The sequence below is a fragment of the Aythya marila genome (genome assembly GCF_965140915.1).
Source record: "Aythya marila genome assembly, chromosome: 3".
Taxonomy (NCBI): Eukaryota; Metazoa; Chordata; class Aves; order Anseriformes; family Anatidae; genus Aythya; species Aythya marila.
The window spans coordinates 87203342-87226496 of record NC_139044.1 but is presented as its reverse complement, the minus strand read 5'-3'; the positions used below and the strand labels follow the sequence as shown (position 1 = coordinate 87226496).

At 38.9% G+C, this 23155-nt stretch overlaps 1 protein-coding gene across 2 annotated transcripts; it reads right to left on the bottom strand.

Annotated features, from left to right (window-relative positions):
* Positions 1–167: 167 nt before the first annotated feature.
* SLC17A5 (solute carrier family 17 member 5) lies at positions 168–22840 on the bottom strand. Of its 2 annotated transcripts, none has more exons than XM_082755721.1 (11): positions 22659–22840; positions 19611–19807; positions 18145–18378; positions 17552–17639; positions 14979–15065; positions 13605–13723; positions 12629–12787; positions 10064–10196; positions 8287–8434; positions 3351–3441; positions 168–1882 (listed from the first exon to the last, which is right to left on the bottom strand). In XM_082755721.1, the coding sequence occupies exons 1-11, from the start codon at positions 22720–22722 to the stop codon at positions 1745–1747; spliced, it is 1458 nt and encodes a 485-aa protein (XP_082611847.1). In that variant the 5' UTR covers positions 22723–22840; the 3' UTR covers positions 168–1744. The 2 variants fall into 2 exon arrangements, with proteins under 2 accessions (XP_082611847.1, XP_082611848.1); XM_082755722.1 differs by lacking the exon at positions 22659–22840 and adding an exon at positions 22107–22372.
* Positions 22841–23155: the final 315 nt, after the last annotated feature.

The window sequence follows — 23155 nt, the reverse complement described above, 5'->3', positions numbered from 1 at the left end:
TATAGTATCAGGCAGAAGACAGTACTCACCTGTAAAGCTGTACAAGAAACTCCTGAAGCAGGCAATTTTTCATGAAAACATTAACCCTTCCTTACTCCAGCCACCAATCTTGTTCAGCATATTTTGAGGATGATATTCTAACTTCAGGGAGGTGGTTATTTTCAACAACAGATGCACACGTAAATACTCGTTCCATTTATTGTGGAAACAATAAGGATACAATATAGCCTTAACATACTCTCACTGAACTACTACAACCGAACTTCACACTGTTTATTGTGGAAATGCTGCAGACAAACACAGATTTAAACACAGTTCCACCATCAGAGAACATGACACTTCAAGGAAGGTCAAAACCAAATGGCTAAAGCTAAAAAGAGGCGGCAGATGCCATTTCCTAGAAATGAAGGAAGGTAGGCTCCACTGGAGCAGCGTTAGTACTGGGCTTTTCTTTTGCATTGGTGGTAAATGAAAAACCCAGAGCCCAGTGATTTCTATTCATTTATTTATTTTTTACCTAATTGCTCCAATCCAGGAATCTTTGGCACAGGAATTTTGCTTTGCTTTGTGACTACAAGATTACTCAGCCATTTGTTCTTAACTAGGCCACTGTTTTCATTAACTTAATCTTAGTGTGTGGCATTTAATTGCCTATCGTGCAAAGGATGCTCTTGAGTGTCAAATTCTATGCTGACGGGAGATTAATACCATCAGGATATTGCACTGGTTCTTTTTATTCTACTTTTATCTGACTAATGAGGCTACTGGAGAACTGATTTTCCTCATTTATTCCCTACAATGGCCTTATCTGTTGCATTTACAATGACAAGCTGACAAATATATCTACGTGAAAGAGGAAATAATTCCACTGCATTGATTTTAACAGACAAAAACGAACTGCCAAATTGAAAGTTATTTTCAAGTAAACATGCAGATCCTCTATTTCTAGATCATTCTTGTACACTGCCTAGATTTAAACCAGAGTTGCACTGCTTCTTCTTTCAACAGCTGAATGAAAATAAGGCCTATTTAAAAAAACCTGCACTACAGAGAACAGTAACACGTGGCTTATTCAGTCAGTCACAACTGCATATTTCACTTCCTCATTGCTTTGTATCAATTGTGAAGCTGTATTCTTGAAACAGGGAATGTTTCTATTTGAAGACTTGTGCGTAAAATAGAGTAAAATCAAGTGTGCATTTCTTAGACAATAATTAAAACACTGACAAAATAAAAGCTTTATAAAAGATTGTAGAAAACTAGAAATCTTTTAGCTTTTTAAACAGCGAAACACTATCAATCTCATCATGGAAATCAAAACACCGCTTTTCTGTGTGTACAATTCTTTGCATGCCATTCCTCCTCACAGTGCTACATAATCACTTTGCTTTTTCCTCTCATTTCAGTATCAGCAAACATCTGCCTACACGTTAATTCAGAAAATATTAATTAAAAACTGGAAGGAAATGGATCCTAGCACACTGATTTAAAATGTCATCTCAGATCATATATTTGATATCAAGTTCTAGCATGAATCTATTCTATTTAATCCAAGTAGTTTCTCATTAGGAAATAGCACACACACATAACGTCAAATGATTTTCAGTACAAAAGATACACAGATAAAATATTTTAACTGAAAGGCTTTGAAGGTTCCTAGGCATCAGTAGGGAAGGCACTTTTCTGGTCACATAATTCTAGCACATTGGGATTCAGCACAGCTTTGGTATTTTCAACGTCTCCTTCAGTTTCGATGCAAGTGATAACCACTGACTGCCCAGTCCTGAACTTCTCCACTTGCAAATAATGCAAAGAAAATTGCTCCAAATAGATTAATGGAAGCAGCAATATAGAAAACTGTCTGCCATTCTCCCACAGTGTTCTGTCAAATTGGAAAAAAAAAAAAAAAAAAAAGATGCAGTCAATTTACAGCTACACGCTCAAGAAAAAAAAAAGTATTTTTAAAGCAGATGCTATGGCACATGCCTATTTAAACGTAAATGCCATGCATCTTGACTTTATAGCAACATAAAAGCATTACAAACATAACAAATTATCATTTTAGTCAACTGCAGTTTAACAAAACAGCTTACATAGTCTAATTCTGATAGGACTATCTGGAATAGTTTATCATCTGAGATGCACAGCCTTCAGATCTAAATCTACATTTGCATGAAGGCTATGCAAACTCACAGAGAACATTACCATAAGGGGAACTCTACCTTGTTTTCTGGTCAGATCATCCAAGAGCTGGAGTCCTCTAAGCTAAGCAGTAAATGACTACAATGCTTCTCTTCTAGTACTCTAAGTTTTTTTAAACATATGTTAGTTATACACAAACCATGTAGCACAGAATAGCATCTGTTCTTTTTAATAAAGAAGAAATTCATATATGTCTTAAGGACAATTTTTATTTATTTTTTTAATTTTTAAATTACAGATGTGTACTGTACCAAACCTGTAAATGACCTTACTACAAGAACAAACTACCAGGAGAGTATGTTAGGATGAGGGGAAAAAAAACAAAACCAATCCATCCTTCAAAAACCCAACCTACCAAAATATTAATAATAAAAAATCAACACCCCTTGTTAAGAGTTTGGAAGAACCTAATTTATTTGGATTCATGCATTAACTAGCATTTTTGTTATTTTTAAGGAAATGATTGGAGTGATTACCAACTCCAAAAGTTCAGCTGTATCAATGAACTTAGTCTGCACACCTTCTTTTCTTAGATGATTTTAGAATAATTCATATTGTTCTTTTTTTTAAAAAAAAGTAATCAACTTCTCTCCCCCTTTTTCTGCTTCAAATGACCCTTTGTCTGACTAAGCCATCTTGGAGGTCAGATCCAACACTGCCCAATTTAGGTGCAAGAATAACACTGCTTAGAACATCCGGATCATACAATATCCATACAAAGGGGTGCATTATAAAACTGCACGTTTGAATCTAGTTTCTGGTTCATCTGACAAATGCTGACCTTACAGCTCAGAACCTCACATGAGAACAATTTTAGAAAACAAGTAAGAGCTTGTCTTACTTTGCTACAATAATACCACAACTGTCTTGTCTGGTTGGTTTTAACCTACTATGAATCCATAATGCCATAAAAACGTACATTTTATTCCAAGAGAATGTAAGGGCTGAATCACTAAATTTTAAAGCCCCACACAGGTCTTTGACTGTATCTTTATTTTTCTGATCAAGGTTAAGCTGTTCACAGTAACAGAACTTGCACGTATATCCGAGATTCCATTTTTGACTACAGACTTCAGAAGACAGAACTGACATTCAATAGAGATAAAAAATACAGTAACTGAAAAAAAAAGAAAAGTAAACGGACTTACATTATGAGTAAGGCTCTTGGCAATAACTGGCCCCACCATTCCGGGGATGGTAGCAAAAGAATTTGTGATCCCAAGAAGAATCCCAGCGTACCTGCAAGAGAAATTATTATCAAGGCTTATTAACTTATCCTGTTTATCAGTCACGGAAATGATTTTGCCTAATCAGATCACACAGGCCTCATCTTGATCACACAGACAAATTAAAACACAAGTATTCAGGTGGGAATAGCTTATTATTCTAGTAACACCTCGCTGGCAATTCATTCCATATGCCATCATTCTCCAGAGGCCAGTTATGGAATTTAAGTTAAATTACTCACGGCTTTGCTTAGAATCCATAATCCAAAACCACATCCCCTTTGCTAAGCCACAACCAAACTATCTGGAAGGGATCCATTGAAAAAGTTAGAAAAGAAACACTGCATGCCTTGAAGTGGAAAGACAACAAGGAGTATGACAGTGTTGTTTGGCAACAGTACGAGATGGTGCAGGTGTCATTGCCAAAAAGGCAATTAATTAACACTGATTGGATGGATATTTCCACTATACTACAGAGAGATACGCTAAAGGAGTCTGCAGAGCTCTGCAGCAGTCCTTCCCTGCAGCTTTCTGTGGGTCAAGGCCAATGGGAAATGGGTCTGCCTCGACCCGTTTTACTGGTTGCCATTCTTGCAGTTCTGTTCCAAGGCTTCCTGCTCCATGGACACGTTGCTTCACCACGCACGCGCATGCATATGCACCAGCGGCCATAAAAACTCGCTGGGAAAAACTGGTAACTTGCTTAATAACCGAGTCTCAGCACTTCTTCTCTGTGCAATTAGACATCTCACAGAAGTGTTGCAATACCAAAAAATCACGTTTGAAACTGTAGCACAAGCACAGACTTGTGAGAGAGACTCAAAGGAAAGAAGAGCTAGACATTTTTATGTCTGAGCTCGACCTTCCAGCCACCAGAGCACAGATCCCTGCAGTTCAGATCTTTAAGGGGGGGTTGCTGGCTGAGGAATCATACGGAATACCAGTATCAGTTGTAGTTACTACTGGAAAATTGGGATACCTCCCAGTTACTGGTTGGGGCTGTTTAACAGAGTGAAATGGTGTCCTCATTGATTTAATAATGACAACATAGCAGAAATATGATTTCATCTCCAAAGAGTGGTACATAGCTTTGACATTTTATTTACCAAAACATGAAAATTCAACCATATATTATAAAAGGTTGTGATATGTATCCAGTCCAGTAACATCAGAAAACATTTTCTTTTTTTTTTTTTTCCCTGACAAGAGTCAATTGTCAAGCCTATTAGCTGATTTTTCTTGAAAGTCAACAATACACATGAGTTTAGAGCATGGCAACATATTTTAGATTGAGCTCCACTGCTGTAATTAGAATGATTCTTATTTCTTATAAGAATGACCATGTAACATGTTTCTCCATTAGAGTGTTTAAGAATTAATATGCCTTTATAAAGATGATGTGAAAGCATAAAAGCTTCCTTCGAAAGCCTTTCTATTTAAAGCCCTCAAGAAGAACCAAGTGCATTTTGTCTTCAACATGCTGAAGCACCACAATATTGCTAAGACAAACTTTAAACACAGTTTAATAGTGTTTTTTTTTTTTCTTGTCACATAGATCTTTGGCCATTAATTACTGGCTAAATGCCTCTATTTCTGCCTGCTGTCTCTGACATGGGTTGCATTCTTGATAGCACTTGCTGTTTGATGCAGATAACTGCTATACCACTCCCTCAGCACAGCGGAGACTCCCATATGAAATGGGAAAGAAAGAGACACATCTATAGAGCAAGACTAAAAGTAAGTTATTGGTTGAATTCTCATGGCATAGTGGGGATAAGCAAATACAAATTGACTTGAAGAGTGGTTAAGTTGTTAAAAAAAAAAATAATAAAAAAGAGATGTGAGGTGTTCATTATGTGGAATACTATAAGGGCCCACGGTGACAGAGATAATAAAAATTATAAACATGGCAATGTATTGATGTTTGTTTAGACAACTAGAATAGAAAACATTTTTCCCCACAAGAACAATGCCCCCTTTCCCTCCTCCAGCAATTCAATGCACCGATGGCCTAATAAATGTGTGTTAGAAACCAAACACACAGAGCAAATACTGTTTTTTCTTCCAGCATCAGTATTTTCATTCATGTTTTTTTTCCTGAGAATGTAATCATTATTTCTTTGGTATAATGCAAGTTTTAGTAGCAACAATGGACTCTTTGCTATTCTAGTCAGCTTACTTTTAACTAATGCAAATAGACATCTAAGTGCATTTTGAAATTGCTTTGAATCACTTCTGGTTATTCTAACATGTTTTAAGGAAAAATAAACAAACCAAGAAGGCAAACTCTTAACAGAGGTCTCCTCCACACTCTCATGCAGAACTTGTTTTGAGATTTTTACACTTATGCAAAGTTTATCCCTTAAATTGTGAATGCCATTGGATGCATGGCCGTTGCATCCAAGAAAGTTCAGACCCCTGTAAAAAGTTAAGCAGAGGGGAAAGAAAAAAAAAAAAAAAGGACTTTTTTTTCCTTTCATCTTAAACTTCCTGGTGTTTCTGTATTTGAAGACTTTTTTTTTTCTTTTCCTATTACCTTTGTTACAAGGAGATTCTCTTTTCCTTCTCTGTCTCCATTTGAACATATTTTCCTTGAATTAAAGCATGCATTTGTTGAATAGAGGTTCAATGATTTCAGTAAAACAGCCTCTACCCTGAGTGTGTTCCTCCTGTCCAGTAAAGCTTTCCTGTACATGAAGGCATTTGTTGCTATTGCCCACATCAGGTCCAAGTTCCTGAACTCTGAGTGAGACATCTGCCTCTCCTAGACTTGTAACCAATCCGCTCCCTTCGGACTATTTGAGAGGAAAGAAGGGCCGAGAAACTTGCCCAGTTTAAACACAAATGGAATAAAAGCATGACTGTCAAGGATAGGAAGAACAGAGAGGGATTTGGTCAAGGGATACTGCAGCTGTTCACGTGGTGGATCTAACTATGCCTGCTGATATGCATGCTATATCATGATTTTTTCTTGTTGCATTTTTCAACACCTATATCATCCCAAGGGCTTTCCAGTAGATTTTTTGATAAAATAAGTTTATTTCCACAACATTTGTGAGAGATGGATGTCACAACCCTACAGACTGGGACTGAAAACAGGCCAAGAATGCATGCACCTACTGAACGACTGACTTGAGATCCTCAGGATCCCACTTTAAGAATATTTATGAACATTGCTCTTATGTTCAAAGCACAGCTCCTGCTGACTTCATTAACACTCAGTCCTTCCAATTTTAAAAACTAGACTTCAGAGCTTGAAAAGACATACCCAGAAAACAAGTAATAAATCAGCTAGGCCTCAAGTAATGTCACTGGATCCAACATTCACTTCCCAATTGATACGTTTAACTTTGGACTCAAGCTGCTGCAGACCCCCATTACATACTACACTTCAGGAACCTGCTCTCTTAGGAATTCTTTAATTATGAAGAGGGATGAGCGCTTCTTGAAGTTATAGGGTAAGAACATGGCCCTCATAGACACAAGAGTCTGGTCCAACTGACCTACCACATGTAAACTCTGACAGAGCAATGAAAGGAATGAATTCCCACAAGCAATGTTTGTCTGCCTTAAATATGACCCTTCTTTTCTCCTGTAACACCCTGCCTCAGCCACTACATGCTCTCCAACTACTACAGCTGCCAGGTAGAGGGCTTAGGAATGGATGCCAGCCTTCCTCTCTAGACACATCCAAGTTCTGCCATTAATGAGCTTGCACAAATAATGTCTCTTGATGTTAATGCTTGTGTTTCATGTTTTTAAACACACAAAAATAAAATAAGTAACTCTTAGACAGTGTTTTACATTTGTAGAAAAACAACTTCTGCAGCTGCAAAGGTAAGCTTGAAATAGAAGTTGCATAATGGCCCCATAATCCTCCAGGTGCCGTGCTTTAACTAGACCTTCTACATTCATAATCCTACTTGATATTAAACAAAGTGCAGCACAGGTGCTATTCTTCTTACTTTCATGTTCAGTTCACAGTACATGCTGTTTATAGTTAAGACACTGGTTTCTTCCATCTTGCTTGCTACCTAAGCTAATTTGTCAAGATTAACTTTACAAAGAGTCCCACACCATTTCACATCCACAAGTCAAATCTTGTTCATCATTGTAGACCTGACCACCATCCTTTCAATCACCAAAGCCTGGATACCACCTTTGGTTTTGCCCAGATATTAAGGATTTTTTCCTAGATAAAATCTCTACAACATATTCTTTCCTCTCCACTCACAGATAAATTCTTTTCATCTCACACATTAGTATATAAGCACTCTTTTATTTGGTCATAAAGTCATTTGACCCTGCTCATACGTAAGTGCTCCTGCAAATAGGTAAATTAACAACAGAGCAAAGTACTTGACTGTTACCAGTGCAAAGAATGCTTATTTGAAGGCTCAAAAGAATCTACATATATATATACATACGCCTCTCAGGAAATAGATGGATCTGTCAGATTCTGAATTTGTAACAGAGGAGAAAATACAAACTATAGTTTGACTTTACATTTTTAAAAGTCATTTAAGAGTAACTTGGATTAATCATATTCAAGATTCATCATCTAGTGATAACAGGTCACCTACTCCAAATATAATTTTAATACCAGGATACAGAATATGTTTTTCAAACAAACAAACAAAAAATGCCTGAATTACAGGGCTAATCTGTTGTTCATATCATATTCTCTACCAAACTTGCACTTTTTGCAAATACACTGTTTAAAACTGTAAACCTGAGTCATTGTCACTGTTTCCATTCCAGGTCTGTACAGCACTATGGCCAATAGCTAAAGCTCCCAGGCACTCCAGGAATACAACAGAAGTGGTCATACATTAACAATTGCTTCAGTGATACTCACGAAGGTGCTATGTCCAGATGGTTGATGCTGTAACCAGACGTACAAAATCCTCCTAGTGTTGTTGATATGGTCACAAACGCAACAGCCAGCGCGTAGTTGCATCCTATGAATCCAGCTGCTACTAAGAACACTGCAGGTCCAATCATTCCTTCAAAAGAAATTTTAGAATCAGGGGACTTTTAACCAGAGAGACATCAAGAGGCTCTGAGCTATGTATACATACAACCTCCAACACCATCTAGTGTACAGAATCCAGCACTTCACTATGTGTATTACAGTAGGCCAGCGAGGAAGAGCAGATGGTTTATAAACCCGTGGCTGTCTCAGGAAATGTTGGATAGACTAGAAAAATCCTACTCTAGCTGAAAAGAACAAGCTTCACCTGAAAGCCAATGGTACTGCTAAAAGTGACTTCACAAGTTCATTTTATTTACGATTATACAAGTAACAGAAGCTGCACTCAGACCAACAGGTGAACAGTGCACTGCAAAGAAGTTATTCCCATTTAAACCTCCAGGTTTCAGGAGCCAACACTGACTTTTGCATATCTCTTTTTAGTCTTTTTTAAAAGAGATACAGTATTTACGTTGCTTTTTTTTTTCTTCTTGCTCTCCCTCACAAGACAACTGTGAAAACTTCAGAGGCTGCAAGCAGTGATTCTAAGTAGTGTAGTAAATTTCACCATTGCCCTACCCACTTGAATACACACCTCAATCTTTAATTCATCTCAGTCTTTACTTGTTATTTTTTCTAGTCTAACTCCTTTTGTTTTTTTGTCAAGCATCTCTTACAATTAATCTTTCTTCTGAAAAAACAAAGAATGCACTCACTGAACATTCCACCTGCCTCTGCCATTCATAATTCCATTGAAATAAAGTGAAATAAATAGTATTTAAAGGCTATATTTGATGTATGAAGCCAGTTTGCTAAAATAAAAAGCATCTAAACAGCTTGATGTTGGCTAGGGACAATACATGTGAACACGTCGACAAACAGCTGTTCTCATTTGGAATTTAATTACTACTTCAATTCAAGGGACCTTTACACCTCTTTTGTATTCTCACTTTGGCTCCAGCTGACATTACCTAAACCTTAAAAAGGCAAAGAAACATGATATTTGAAATAATGAAGTACTGACAGAAGCAGTAAACTCCAAGTTCTATGGACCAACAGAAGCCAGGTACAATTTCTTCCAGAAAGAATCAAGTCTACAAGCTCCATTGCAACCTGTGGTCTAGACGAGTCTTCAAAAGTTTATTACTCATTAATTAGTAAGGAATGTCAACGTGTCAACTCCGGAATATTCCAGGAGAGCAAAAAGGAAAAAAAAGATGTTCCTACACAAAGCTGAGGAATGTAAACTCTGCAGATATATTACCTTTTACTAGACTGTTATAGTGCTTAATATTTCAGTATTGCAATATACTATTTCATGAAATACCATGAAAATTCACCAAGATTAATTCTCTCTTGCCTGATATTAAGTGCAGCAGTATAGCACTTGTTCAACACTTCTCAGCAGGAAGCAGATGTACATTCTCCAATTTCAGGAGTAGGGATTATGAAGAGTGAAAAAACAGAGTGAAAAAACACCGTGCTTGTTTTAGTTCCACTTCCAGAACCTAGCATGATTGATACCATCGAAGGGTGGCTCCTCTCATGCCACACACAATCCTGCCTCATCTCACATCAGATTGTCACAATTCACTCCACAAGCTTTAACTTTTTCCACAGAATGGCCCCATAGTATGTTCCAAGAGACAGTACTTGCACTTACCTATTAGGGTAAAACATTTACGAACACAAACAGTGGAGAACTTCTGCTTTTCCCGTAAATAATCAGCAATTTGACCAGACAGAATTATACATAACCAGCAGCCAAAATAAGGCAGAGCAGATAAAAAGCCATTCTGTTAAGGAGATTAAAAAAGAACAAAACCACAGTTAAAACACTGAAATGACAGTTCAATTTGCTGAAAAAATCACTTGTCTTGGAGCAATAACAGAGTTTGAGTCAGGAGTGTTAGGAACATCCATTCACATAACTATTGTTGGTTTTACCATGAGAGAAACCTAGGGACAGAAACCTAGGGACAGAAAAGGCAAAGCATTTTCAAGTTACTGATGTGTAAACTCTTCATTGCATGACTTGAGCCATAACTACCAACGCAGCCAGCTGAAAAACTCAAAGGCTTAAATAAGCAACTGGTCAGGAAAAAGGAAACTATGCAAAAAAGGTATGTTGTGGTCATTAACCCAATTTTGCAAGTACCCAGAAACACAAGTTTCAAATCAATGAGTTACTAAGGTAAGTGGAAGCTATAAGTATTATACAGGATTTTGAAAGCTGTTGTGGAATCTGTGATCTCAGGGTTCTGTACTGCTACTACTCTGCAATGTTATGCTATCCCACAGCTATCTGCTGACACATCTGATGATGGCTGTAACCAGAGAAGACACAGAATTAAGACTTTCATCAGATTCTGTCTGGGCATCCTATGATCCCAAAGCAAAGCTATTACTCAGGACTTGCCGTTACTTACACCAATGTCACCTGCTGACTTCCATTTCTTTAAACTAGAGCTGTTTAGTGACTTCTGCCTGATTATGCTTGCTTTTTTTCTCATGAGGGAAACACAAGTTCTACTGAGCAGCATCAGTTTTCAGCCTTTCCATGCTATTAAAAATAATTATTGATAATTGAACTATAATTTCACCTAAACTGAGCTTAAAAAGAGGTATCTGGATAGCCACTGGATAGAAATACTGTAAAATTTATGCACTATTATAAAATGTATATTTGGCAAAAAAGAGGTAAAAGCTTCCCTAGGACATTTAATTTGACATGACACTACAAACATATCCTCATCTGAAATTTACTCTATCCAAATCCAAAGTTGTTGCCTGCTAGGTTCCAATGCTTGGCTTTCAAAAATAACAACTGAAATTCTGAAAAACAGAAGATAAAAGGTTTGTTTGTTTTGTTACTGTGACTATGAAGCACTGTCCGAAGACACAGCATTAATTTTTAACTGATCTCTTTATTATAGGATGGAAACTGGTGGACTATGCAGTTGCTACTGCACTAATGGAATTTACAACTAAATGCGTGGCAAAGAAAGCTAGTCTGACACTATTATGCAATTTTTTTTAAAAAAAATCTGTTTTCTTTAATGTGTCACAATAGTCGGCACCGATGGAGTCACTCCAAAAAGAAGAAACATAACCCTTAGACACAGGAAACCACAGCAGAACCTGCTGGCATTTCATGCAATGGAGTCTTACAACATACATGCATTGAGTAACATATGCCTTTCATAGATGCTTACTCAGGTGTTCCCTAGGGAGGCATAATACAGAAGCTAAACAGCAACTTCGGCCATTTTTTCCAGTATGCTTGACTGCAACCTTCTCTTTTAACACAGATTCCTCATCTTTTCCTTACAAGACTGCTGGCATCACATCCTTCTTGCATGGTGTGCATCTCCATTTTGCTCTAAACCAGTCTCAGATGTTAAGCCAGGAAAAGGCTCTGCTAAGCTTCTTGAAATCTCTACCTGAGGACCTTTTTACCCGAGAAGTACCAGCTTATACTGGAGACACTGTTGCTGACGTTTTTCCATTGAAGAAAGAAGAAAAAGGAGAGTCAACTAACTGCCATACAAATATTTTAAACCCTTTAATTTTTGCCTGATAAACCATTTCGTTAAAAAAAAAAAATCCTTGAAATATCTCTGGACTTTATGATTTTGTTTCATCCTATTGTTAACATAAGGTATTGTATTTCTGCTACTCACTGAAGAAATTAAAGAAAATAATGATTTGGAAGAGGAACCAATCACACTGAAGTGTATTTTTTTTCCTCCTTAAAATACTTAAAATGTCACTTACCCAAAGATGTCCTTAATGTTAAAAGACAATTTTCTACTTTATGAGTGAGCTAAGTAGAGAGTATTTCTGAAGCCATAAAAAACACTATAAAATTTGAAGCAGTCATGCAAACCATGTATCTGAGAAATATATTTTCTGTAGTTATTGCTTTATATATTTTTCAAATAATTTTAAATCCGAGTAGTTAGAAATGAGCAACACATATCTTCAACCAGAAAAAATGAGCTGAAAAGCTATTGTTAAGCTAAGTATCAAATAAATCCTGAAATCCAGTTGAAAGGACAATGCACACAATATTGTAGATGCATCTGCTCAATTCTGGGGAATTATTTCACCATTTCCCAGTTATTAATTTACATTCCAAGTGTCTCCATACTAAATACCACATCAGACCTCTGTTATTGTATTTCTTTAAGAATATAGTCACTTTGTTCTGAGTTATTTATCTTACCTCCTGTGCATCAAACCGCAGGATCTCCTTCATGTATGTGGGCAAGAGCGTGAGAAGTGTATAGAAAGTCCAGTTATAAGAGAAGTGTGCCACAACGATAGCCCACAGTGGAAGGGACTCCAGCATAGGTCTCCAGGGAACAGATTTCTGTGTAGAAAGCTAGCAAGCAGGAGGCAGAGGAGAAAAAAGAAAAAAAAATAATAGAAAGAATTATCAGGACATCAAGATGAACAGTTACTACAGGTGTTAAAATCCTACCCAAATCTACAGTGATCATTCATTTGGAAATGCACAATGCGAGTATGTCAATAGAAGAATTCACTAGCAATTTCAGTTCTCACTAAAGGTATACTAATGCATGTTACTGCTCTGTTGTTTAGTATTGTAAACCAATTGCTATTACACTTTATAATCAGAATTTTTTTAAAAAATGCTTTCCCTTATTGAGATTTGTTGCCTCCTGCTTTCACCCTTAACAATTAAATATTTAAAGTAACTCGTGATGCATTTAGCTAAATCTTTCCTACTCAATCCTAGATATTAGCTTTGATCTCTCAGCCAGCTTCACAGCATAAAAACGCATATCCCCAGTCACAGGAATAAACTCATATGCACGCTTTAGGAACTGGCTCATTAGCATTTCCAAAACGTTTTCTCTGCCAACAGTAATCTCTCTCTCCCTTAGAAGATACATGTACAAAATGTGTTTTTGTAAATTTAAAAAAAATGATACAGGTCAATGTTTATTTTAATGACAAGTGATAGACCTGAGCTTTTTATTAAAAAGCATCACAACATTTGTGACAAAAAGCATTACTACAAATGCTTTGTTTAATTAGCAATTTTCTCATTTATACAAGTTCTGCCTTTATCTCAAATTAAGGACATTTTTCTATCAAGAGAGCATTTTGCTATCAACAATACTTGAAGTTTAGATTCTAATGTAAGCAAACAAAGCTATACCAAAGTGCTGTACCTGATCTTTTAGAGAAGAAAGTATATATTCCCTTTCAGCATGTGAAATGCTCTTGTGGGTATCTGGTGTGTCACTAACCAGCCACATCCAGAAGAAGAACCATAATACGCCAAGTGCACCTATTGTTGGGAAAAGATGGGTGAAGAGGCAGAAATAAAAATAGGAGCTATTACGCTGAGTGAATAATGCTCTTGGATAATTTAGTTAGAAAAATAACATTCATTAAAATTACATTAGGGTATTTGGAAAAAACTTTTTATCTACTTAAAAACATTAGCTCCTCAAAGGGAACAATACCCATTTATAAGCAATAAAGATGACTAAGCAGGAAGTTCTCCCCCCCCCCCCTTCTCCCTCCTGGAAGTGCCTCAGACAGCAAGAAAGCCACACACACATCCACATTGTACTTTTATCAGTCACGTGGAACGGCCATAAATGATACAGCTCACACAGAGGAATTTAATCACAAAAGAACCACTTTGCATACACACATGCATACAGAAAATCACTACATATAGCTTAACAAATATGCCAATCTTTATTTTCCCTTTTAAGCTAAGGCACCAGAACAGTCATCTGAAAAAGCTAGCTTTCCAAAAATTGGTTCAAATTACCTGTATTTTAATTTCACTTAAACATTGTCATTTATTTTGTCTAGTTCTGTTTTGAACAGTTTTAATTATACAAAAATTGGAGGTGGTTCTGCTGAGTAAAGTGTAAGCCTTGTCTTTTATTCTGGTTCTCTTTTCCCCGTGCAGAGCATGAAACAACTTTGAAACGTACATAAACCTATAAAAAGCATGTTAGACCTATGACATCCTATTAGCAACTATTTTATGTTTGAGCTTCTTCTAGAATGTTAGCAAATATGCTATTCTTTGCATTTGGGGTATTCCTTCAGGGTTCCTGTGACTGCTAGAGAAATTTTCACAGAGTTTCCACTTAAAACAGCAGTAACTTTTCAGACGTTCTTTCACTCATAGTAGAAGATTGCTCCTGGGATTAAAGTTATTAACTTAATTTCACACTTCAAATAAGAAATTCCAGCTAGTTATTTCCGAGTGGTGGGAAAGCTGAGAACATTTGACTTGTGCCAATTTTTGTCCAACTCAGAGACATCTTTGTTCATTGGAAGCAAAGGAATCTTTCTAGCTTTAAATATCTCTAATTTCCCAGGAATAAAAAAATAAAAAACAAAAAATGACAGCCCTACATGTTGAACATGTCTTTAAAACTTAAATTAAGTTTCATATAAGACATACTAAACCAACATACCATAGCTTTCAAAAAAAAAAAAAAAAAAAAAAAGGATTATATATATGGCATAATAATTTAAAAAAAAAAACAACAACAACAAAACAACACAAAACTTACCAAATATGTAAAACACGTAAACCCAGTTCATGTAGTAACAAATTAAGCCAGACAGTGGCAGAGAGACAACAGTTCCCAGCTGTGCACCTACCAGAAAAAAAAAATCATCTCTAGACCTTTTATTTTATTTTATTTTATTTATTTTTTTTTAATTCACAGGTATTTTATTTTCTTCTAACAAACCATGCAGCTAAGGTTTGTCACCACCACTAGAGGGTGGTGTTTCCTGAAAGAATCAAAAGGCACCATAAACTGCTTTGGCAACTCCAAGAAAACGGGAATCACAAGGTCTTAAACAGCCAAAATAACAAGCAGAAGGCAATGAGACAGCATTCTTGGCACATTCGTCTCCAAAAACGTAACGGCTGCAATACATTCAAAACAATACAACTTAGTCAACTGACCTTTCTGAGGGAGCTGACCACAGTGCAATCAAGGACCCGGGGAGGGAAGGGGGAAATAATGTTCTGATTTTCTATAACCAAATTGCCCATAACTCCTACTGAAACAGAAACGCTTGACACAAGAGCCAGAAGGCATCCTTACAGCCAGCAGGTTCTAACTGCACAGTCCCTGAATTTGACAGTGTGGAGGGTCAGACAAAGTAGAAGGGAAAGATGAGCAGATTCCAGTCCTGATACAAGCCAAAAGCAGGAACGAACGATTCTTGAAATACAATTCAAGGTACATTTTGAAAAGGGTGGCAGGTAGCACCCATATTATTTACATACTTAGGAGCCTTCAACTGGTGATAAATATCAAACCTCGCCTCTTAATATTAATTATACAATCGCTTTTCCAAACCTAATCTCAGCTCAGAAAACATTAGATTGTATCGATACGCTGGCTACCCAGATTCCTCCTTTATGGAAACTATTTTTATTTGAGGCAGAAAGCTTCAACCACAAAACAACGAAACCACATACTTCATGTTAAATACAAAGCAAAGTAACTATGTGTAACTCTGTCATGTGTTCACTTACAAAGTCAACAGGATCAGGACTTTCTTAGCCACAGACCACGTGACTGCCAACCAAGAAAATGTGGGGAAAAGGGAAACACTTTGTTAAGTTTACACAAGGTGCCTTATCCATCCACGCCTGCTGTTCAAGGTCACAGCCTCTTCTCACCTATACTTTAGCATATGGCTTCACAAAGGGTTAATTTAGAAGCTCTTAACTGCTAAAAGCAGTGTCAACCCCAGCTCTGTACTCTACTTATCTTGTATGCTGTCTTCTCAAGTGCAGACTTCTTTTCAAGCAGATTTAACTCACTAATATGTCAGAAAATAGATATTAAAGAGAAAAAGACCATCTGATGCATTAGGTGGGTTAAAGTGGGTCATGCTGGGGTCTGATGAGTGCCTGAAATAGCACACAGGAAGGAATGAGACACTTGACTAGGAGGGAAATGTGGAAATAGGAAGAAAGGACTAAGGCTTCATTCCTGTTGGCACAGGCACAAGTGAGCTACTAGACTCATTAGAAACTGCAGTTACTGTTTACACGGTATAGCCCTGTAACTGTCCACGATGCTCAGGAATAATGCAGGGTGTGACTGACCAGAGCCATTGTAAGGAAAGCTGGCTATCTCAACACAAAGGGGACTGGAGGGGCAGCCTTTGCATTAGCCAAACAGCTCTATCAATTGAGTGGATCAACCGATAGTGTAAATGTTTTCCCCTGAGTTCACTAAAATCATGTGAATATCCCCCTTAGTTAGCTAGACCAGCATCAGGGGAGTTAATACGTGACACAACTCAACACAGAGTATAGAAACCAAACAACCAACAAAATAATTTTGAAAAGGGCAATGGGCTCAAGCTGGCTTCAACTCACACCCTTCTTCCCAGCAAACGGAGACACCCAGCATCGTGATGGCAGAGACAACACAGAGACAGATAATGGGAATCATGTTGGTATTGCACTTGAACTGGGTATTGTGACTGCTATACTTTGCTAAGCATAACTTATGACTGTGTTATGTTTTCAGTACGCTTTGTCTCACTCTGTAAATCAAAAAATCCCACGTAACATCAAATATATTCAAATAACTACATTAAATATATTCAAATAACTACATTTTGTATTAAACATTACACCCTCCACACATGGAGTATCTAAAAGAATATTGTCAGAGGGTACTGATCTCTGACAAGCTGCTCTTGCAGGAATACCTGATATTTTCAGATATTTTCTTCCTCAAGTTCCTCCAAAACCACCTCTTAAAAAATAAGAATAATAATCCTGTGATTCTGCCCCATCTTATTTTTGCTGTTATATTTCCTTTATTTACAATATCTTCTATTAATCAGTTTCACAATAACTCTTTGTACCGCTTGATACCACAGTTTGAAGTTTATACTTCACTGCAGATCAATACCTTAACTGGAGGCTAAAAAAGCCATGAAAAAATGAAGATAATGAATGCAAAGCAAGATTTAATTCAGTGTTATGCTTTTCAGATTAAATGCTGATTAAAATTGATAATGTAAATCCCTTTGATTTAAGTCAATCCTCCCTGTTACTGCAGTAAAAATGTATAATCCTGTTACCAGCGTGGGAACTTCTCACCTGCATATGAAATACTGAGGAGCTTGCTGCGTTCCAGTGGCGGGGCCCAAGAAGACCACATTGAGTGCATAGCTGGGAAGGTAACACCCTAGAACACAAAATGCCATTCTGCTGAAAAGTAACAATTTTAGAACTTCCTTCAAGTTTGCATGTTTCAAATGAATATTTCACTAAAAAGCAGTAGTAAAACCCATTAGCTTCTTGCCTAGCAAGAAACCACTTAAAAATAAGCATGTAAGCTGTGACAGTAAGGTGGTAAAATTAATTTATCTTGCTTTTGAATCTTCATATACTGGAAAGGTTGCAAGAATACAAACAATATTGTTTGAACTCTTGGGTTCTGACAAATGAGAAAGGTTTTATGTGTAAAGACACTTGAGACAAACCTGGAATTATCTTTTTTCTTTTTAAAAAAAGCTTAGGCTAAAAAATAGGGCAAATTGGTTAATTATTCAAAAAATAAAATTAGACTACTCAAAAGTAAACAATCCTTGCACTACTCCAGCCTACCAACAGCCACAGGGTCTAATCACTACAATTTATCAATAAATTATTGGGATACATTTTCAAGTTACATAGAAAAAAAGGATTACCTCTCCCAGTCCTTCCAAGGCTCGGACAGCTATGAGGTAGCCAACTCCCAAATCCGCAGCTAAGGGAGTAAGCAAGGTGAATGCCGAGGTGCCAAAGACACCAAAACCCAACAAGAGCTTCCCTCCAATTTTGCTTGCAAGATATCCGCCTGGAATCTGAGTAATGATATAGCCGTAGAAAAAAGAACCAAGGATCCATCCCTGCGTGTCAGCATCCCAAGAATACTTTTTTCCCTGAAAAGAGAAAACAAAACCCAAAATGCAGTCAGTTCAAGACAGCAGTTTCTCTGACCATATTTTATATGAATTTGATTAATTAGTCCTTCATGCCTAAATTGCAGATCTTTCATGGCCTTTTGTAGGGTCTCCATCTTCACAAGATGTGCAAATCCCACTTCTGTATCACGGCATGGGCATTCTGTTGCAGTCTGGAAAATGGCTTTTCGTGCAGAAAACTTACGGAGAGAAAAGCAAACCAGGAGACGCAGATACTTACATTTAATATAAAGAAAAAGAACAACCAAGGACAGGACTCGCAAGCATAGATGGAAGAACAGGATAAGCCTGGCAGAGGAAAATGAGTTTAGCAGAGAAGCAATAAAGCAAAGATGGCTAAGATAAGGAAGCAATAAAAAAAAGTCAGCAAGAGGACATAAATGGTTGCCCAAGGAAGTGATTTTAAACTTTGGGATCACTTCCAAAACTCCTATTTATGAGCACCTAAATGAGCAGCATTTATTTCGCAGAAGTGATGAGGGAGAATCTTCTTCCCTTACAACACGCAATGGCAATTTGCTCATGATAAATAATAAATGACCTCCAAACAAACAAGACAAAGGCAGGAAAAGGGCAAGAGGGCTCAGTAATAAACCTTGGCTATAAGGTGAGATTATGTATGTCCAAATTAACAAAACCGTTTTTAAATATAACTTTTCATAGTTAAATGTGATTTTAAGGATTACTGCACAGAAAGTGAGGAGGTGAGGGATATAAAGTCAAGAATTGTGATCAGGGAAAGCAATCAAAGAAGAGAAGAGAAAAACATTGCATTTTAGTTAATTTAAAATGAAATGTCACACTCCCAGAACTGTACAAAGCCCAAGCAAATGTAGATAGTGATGTGAGCTCTGACGCAGATGTAACAGAAACAGTTCATCACTGGCATATGAAACAGTGAGTCATAATAATCTATAAGGTCAGACCAGCTAATTTGTAAAGAACAGCACAGAAAGACGTACACTAAAAAAAATAAAAATTAAAACCTTATCCTGAGCACAGCACTTCTAAATCAGCTACTCATTTAAGGCTATTATTTTTTGGATTTGATTTAAAAGAGCAGCACCGCAAAGGCTATCTGGTAACGAACAGCCAGTTCTCTTGCCTTCTACGCATGACTCATCAATCACAGCCTTTATTAAAAACAATTTTACATGCCACGTTTCAGATCGGTATGTTTGAGACCTCACCGTTGTGTTGCGAGGAGTATTTATGGTGGACGAATGCTCCGGACACACGTTGGAAGTCGTATTCTTTGCTAAGCTTGTGTTAGGTTCCACCATATCCACCAGAGCAACGCTTAAGTTCACACGCAATGCATACAGAAGGAAGAACCCAAAAAAGGCCAGCAGTGCTAGATTGTAGCGAGCTGAGCAGCAGGCAGGGACTGAAAGGAGAATAAATAACAAGTTTTTGTTTTAACACAACCCAACAACAACAAAAACAAGAGAACAAGTGACAAGCAGTTTTTACTATAATCTCAGAAATTTACAGGTAAGAAAAAATAAGCTTGTTGTAGTCTTGAGGAGTGTACTCAATATGGGTAGAGATCAGGGTGGAAAAAGTAACGCACATTTTTCTACTGATGTGTGAAACAAAGGTGATTCTGGTTTAGACTACCGGTAGCTGTGCACACAAGTGTAGGGGCTGCAGTGGAAATGTGCTGTGTGGCCTGTGGAAATAGATGTAGAAGCATTCAAAAGTCCTCTTGAACATACAGTAATAATTATTCAACCTGGAACTTCACGTTAAAAAATAAAAATAAAAGAAATGAAACCATCAGGAAGCCTTTAATGTACCTAAAAATGGTTCAAGATGGACTGAAACTCTTAAAGTAGCACTAAAAAACAGCCAGTGAAGCTGGTTTTTAAGACAAGTTTTCCTTCTGTATGTTCATTTATAAACCAATACATGTTTGTTAATAGCTGCCTAAGGAAAAAAAAAAAAACAGAAAAAAAAGAGGCAAACACTGCCAAGGCACTGTAGAACTGTAGCAGTTTCCCAGTTATCCAATCTGCCCCTTTTCTTGCAGTCACTATATAATAATGAGGTTGTCAAAGGAAAATGGGTCTTAGATTCAGCATTAAACCTGTATTGTGGCATTAAACCAACTCTGTCAGCTGTTTACACCCCAATATCAGGCTTTGCACTGTCACTGTTATCAATTTCCTCCGACAGTAGGACACTGCAGTATTTGGCAGAGATCATTGATCAGTGCCAGGAGATTCGGATCAGAGTTGAGATGTATTTCAGCTGGGAGGCTGTATACAAAATACAGTTTACAGCTCTGCAGATACTCTTTTTGAACCAGGGATGTCTACAGCTACCAAAGCAGAAATGTCAAACTGTTGAGAAATGACATGAAGAATCCGCTGAATGTACAAATAGTTCCAGGGTGGAGTTTCCCCTCGTGAGGAAACTGTGGTGATAACAGAAAATTTTATAACTCGGACATCTGAAACTGAGGCAGAATTGGCAATCAGCACCTGCAGATACTACTTCAGTCTGCAGCAATTGCTTCTCTGACTATTCAGCGTTTAAATTCTGAATAGAACAAGTAGATCTATGAACAGCAGGATTGGCTGGAGCCCAATCTGCAGCTGCAGCATGTTTCTTGACTGGATTCTCTGATCTGCAGTAAGAAGCAAAAAGCATTCCCTGGGGACAAGCTATCTGAAGACTCTCCTCTTCCCAAGAACGTTCTAGAAATCTGTAACGAGTCTATGCGATCCCTTAATTTTAGGGGCACCAACAGAGCCTTTCTATGAGACTGCAGTTTTCATGAAAGTTGTAGAACTTATTCTTTTTTTTTTTTTTTTTTTTTTTTTGAGGTCTCTGTCCCTGATAAACCTATCTGAAGTTTACTAAGGCTGAACAAATTGTTACGCTGACAGCGAGGCATTATTTGCTATGTTTCTTTAGTAAATGAGTAACAAGAGAGGCTACTATGCAAATACATAAAACATCTTCCAGACCTACAGTAATGGCAAGTCTTGCTTCGGTGGCATTTGAAAAAGGAGTACCTGGTTTTTAACTGACATAGAGGAGACTTTGCTGCTCTCATTTGCCTTGGCTTTTATGTCATTTTAAAATGACATATAGCCAAGACTTTATTGCTTGCTTTCAAAACAACAGGCGCCAAGAGCAGGAAGTGCTTAATGCAGAAAAACAAGTCAAGTAGCTTCAGTGCCCTTTGCTGTTGTTTGAAAAGCAATTTCCTTTCAATAGAAAATGTATAGTCGCTGAAATTAAACTAATGAATATAATTGCAAGTAAAGCTATTTAACCTTTCCGTTGTTGTGCCTGTATTTGCTGGGGTTAAACAATAATAACAGAAGACTTGAGATGGCTCTTATGATATGACCTGTCCTTGGAAAGGCAGATTCACCGCAGTGTCCATTACTCTGCCTCTGGAAGGCTTGTGCTGGTGTATGCCTCATCTGGAGGGCAAGCTCCACAAAGGCGATGTGTAAGAACTTAAGACCACTAATGACTTTTTTATGTCTTCCTACTAAGTGCATTTGCAACACTTGAGAATATTAGGTGAAGTTAATAGAAGGTTCAAGAAGATTCCAGCTGTGTTTTGGCTACGCACCTCTTTAGGACACCACCACATTCACTGGCAAAGAGCTACTGTCGTCCCCCCTAAAGCTTAAGGCAGCTAACCATGACGCTGGAGATCTTACCTGGACCGGAAGCCACGGGTGCTACATCTAGAGACAACTCTGACTTCAGGAGCATGTTTAAAAGGAGATATAAGTGAACGAGAGCCTTGAATTGCAGCTAAGGGAAGCAGGTCTGCACCGCAGGCTGCGGGGCGGTTAAAGGAAGTAGCTCCGTGCCGTGCCTCCCTGCGGGTGAGGTGCGCTACCTCTGCTGCAGGGCACTGCCCTAAAACCTGACCCTGGAGCTTTTAAGCCGTTTTGTTACCCGCTGTCCCGTAAGGGAGCTGCTCGGCAAGCAGGTTACTTTGCAGGGCACGCTGCGGGACCCCACCGCCTCGCTGTCACCTTCACACTTTCTCCTGGGACACTAATCACAAAAACACCCCGCACACCCCTTACCCGACCCCCGACCACCCGCACCCTCTGCCCCGCTCCCCTTCCTCTCCCCACCCGCCGCCCCAAGCCCTGCCCGGCTCCATGGCGACACGACGCCGGGGAGGCGCCGCAGCCCGGCCCGCCCCCTGCCGGGCCCCGCAGCCCGGGCTGGGCTCGGCCGCCGCCCGCTCCCCTCACCCGCTCCGTCGAGCCGGGGCTCCTTCAGCAGCGGCGTGCGGTCCTCGCCCTCCTCGGGCTCCATCGCGCTGCCCCGCAGCGTGCCCAGCGCCAGCCCGCCGGCCGCCACGGCGGAGAGGCCGGGAGCAGCGGCCGGGAGCCCCGCAGCCGCCGCGGAGCCGCCCCGCAGCCGGCCCCGCTCCGCTCCGCCCCGCTCCGCCCCTCCGGGCGCCGGCCCTCAGCTGCCATCTTGGGTGAGGGCAGCGCCGCCCTCCGGGCTGGCCGAGGGGGTCGCTGCGGAGCCCCCCCCGGGGAAAGCGGGGCGCTGAGGCGGCGGGGGGTGGCGTCCTGCAGCCCCCAGTGGGGTGTGGGCGCTGGAAATCGGTTCTAAACTGGGGCAGGCCCCAGGTTGGGGCTGTTTTCCCCGTAACCGCAAAGCGGTCCTCCGCCTGAAGGGCGTTATGATGGTAATTTGTAACGTCTGGGGAGCAGGCGCTGCTCGCGTGCAGAGCTCCTGG

Coding starts and splice junctions, on each gene's coding strand:
- SLC17A5 (XM_082755721.1), bottom strand. CDS start 22,722: ATGGAGCCCGAGGAGGGCGAGGACCGCACGCCGCTGCTGAAGGAGCCC. Junction 17,640..18,144: donor CCTTGGAAGGACTGGGAGAG/GTAATCCTTTTT, acceptor TTTGTGTTCTAG/GGTGTTACCTTCCCAGCTAT. Junction 12,788..13,604: donor TTTCTTCTCTAAAAGATCAG/GTACAGCACTTT, acceptor CCTGCTTGCTAG/CTTTCTACACAGAAATCTGT.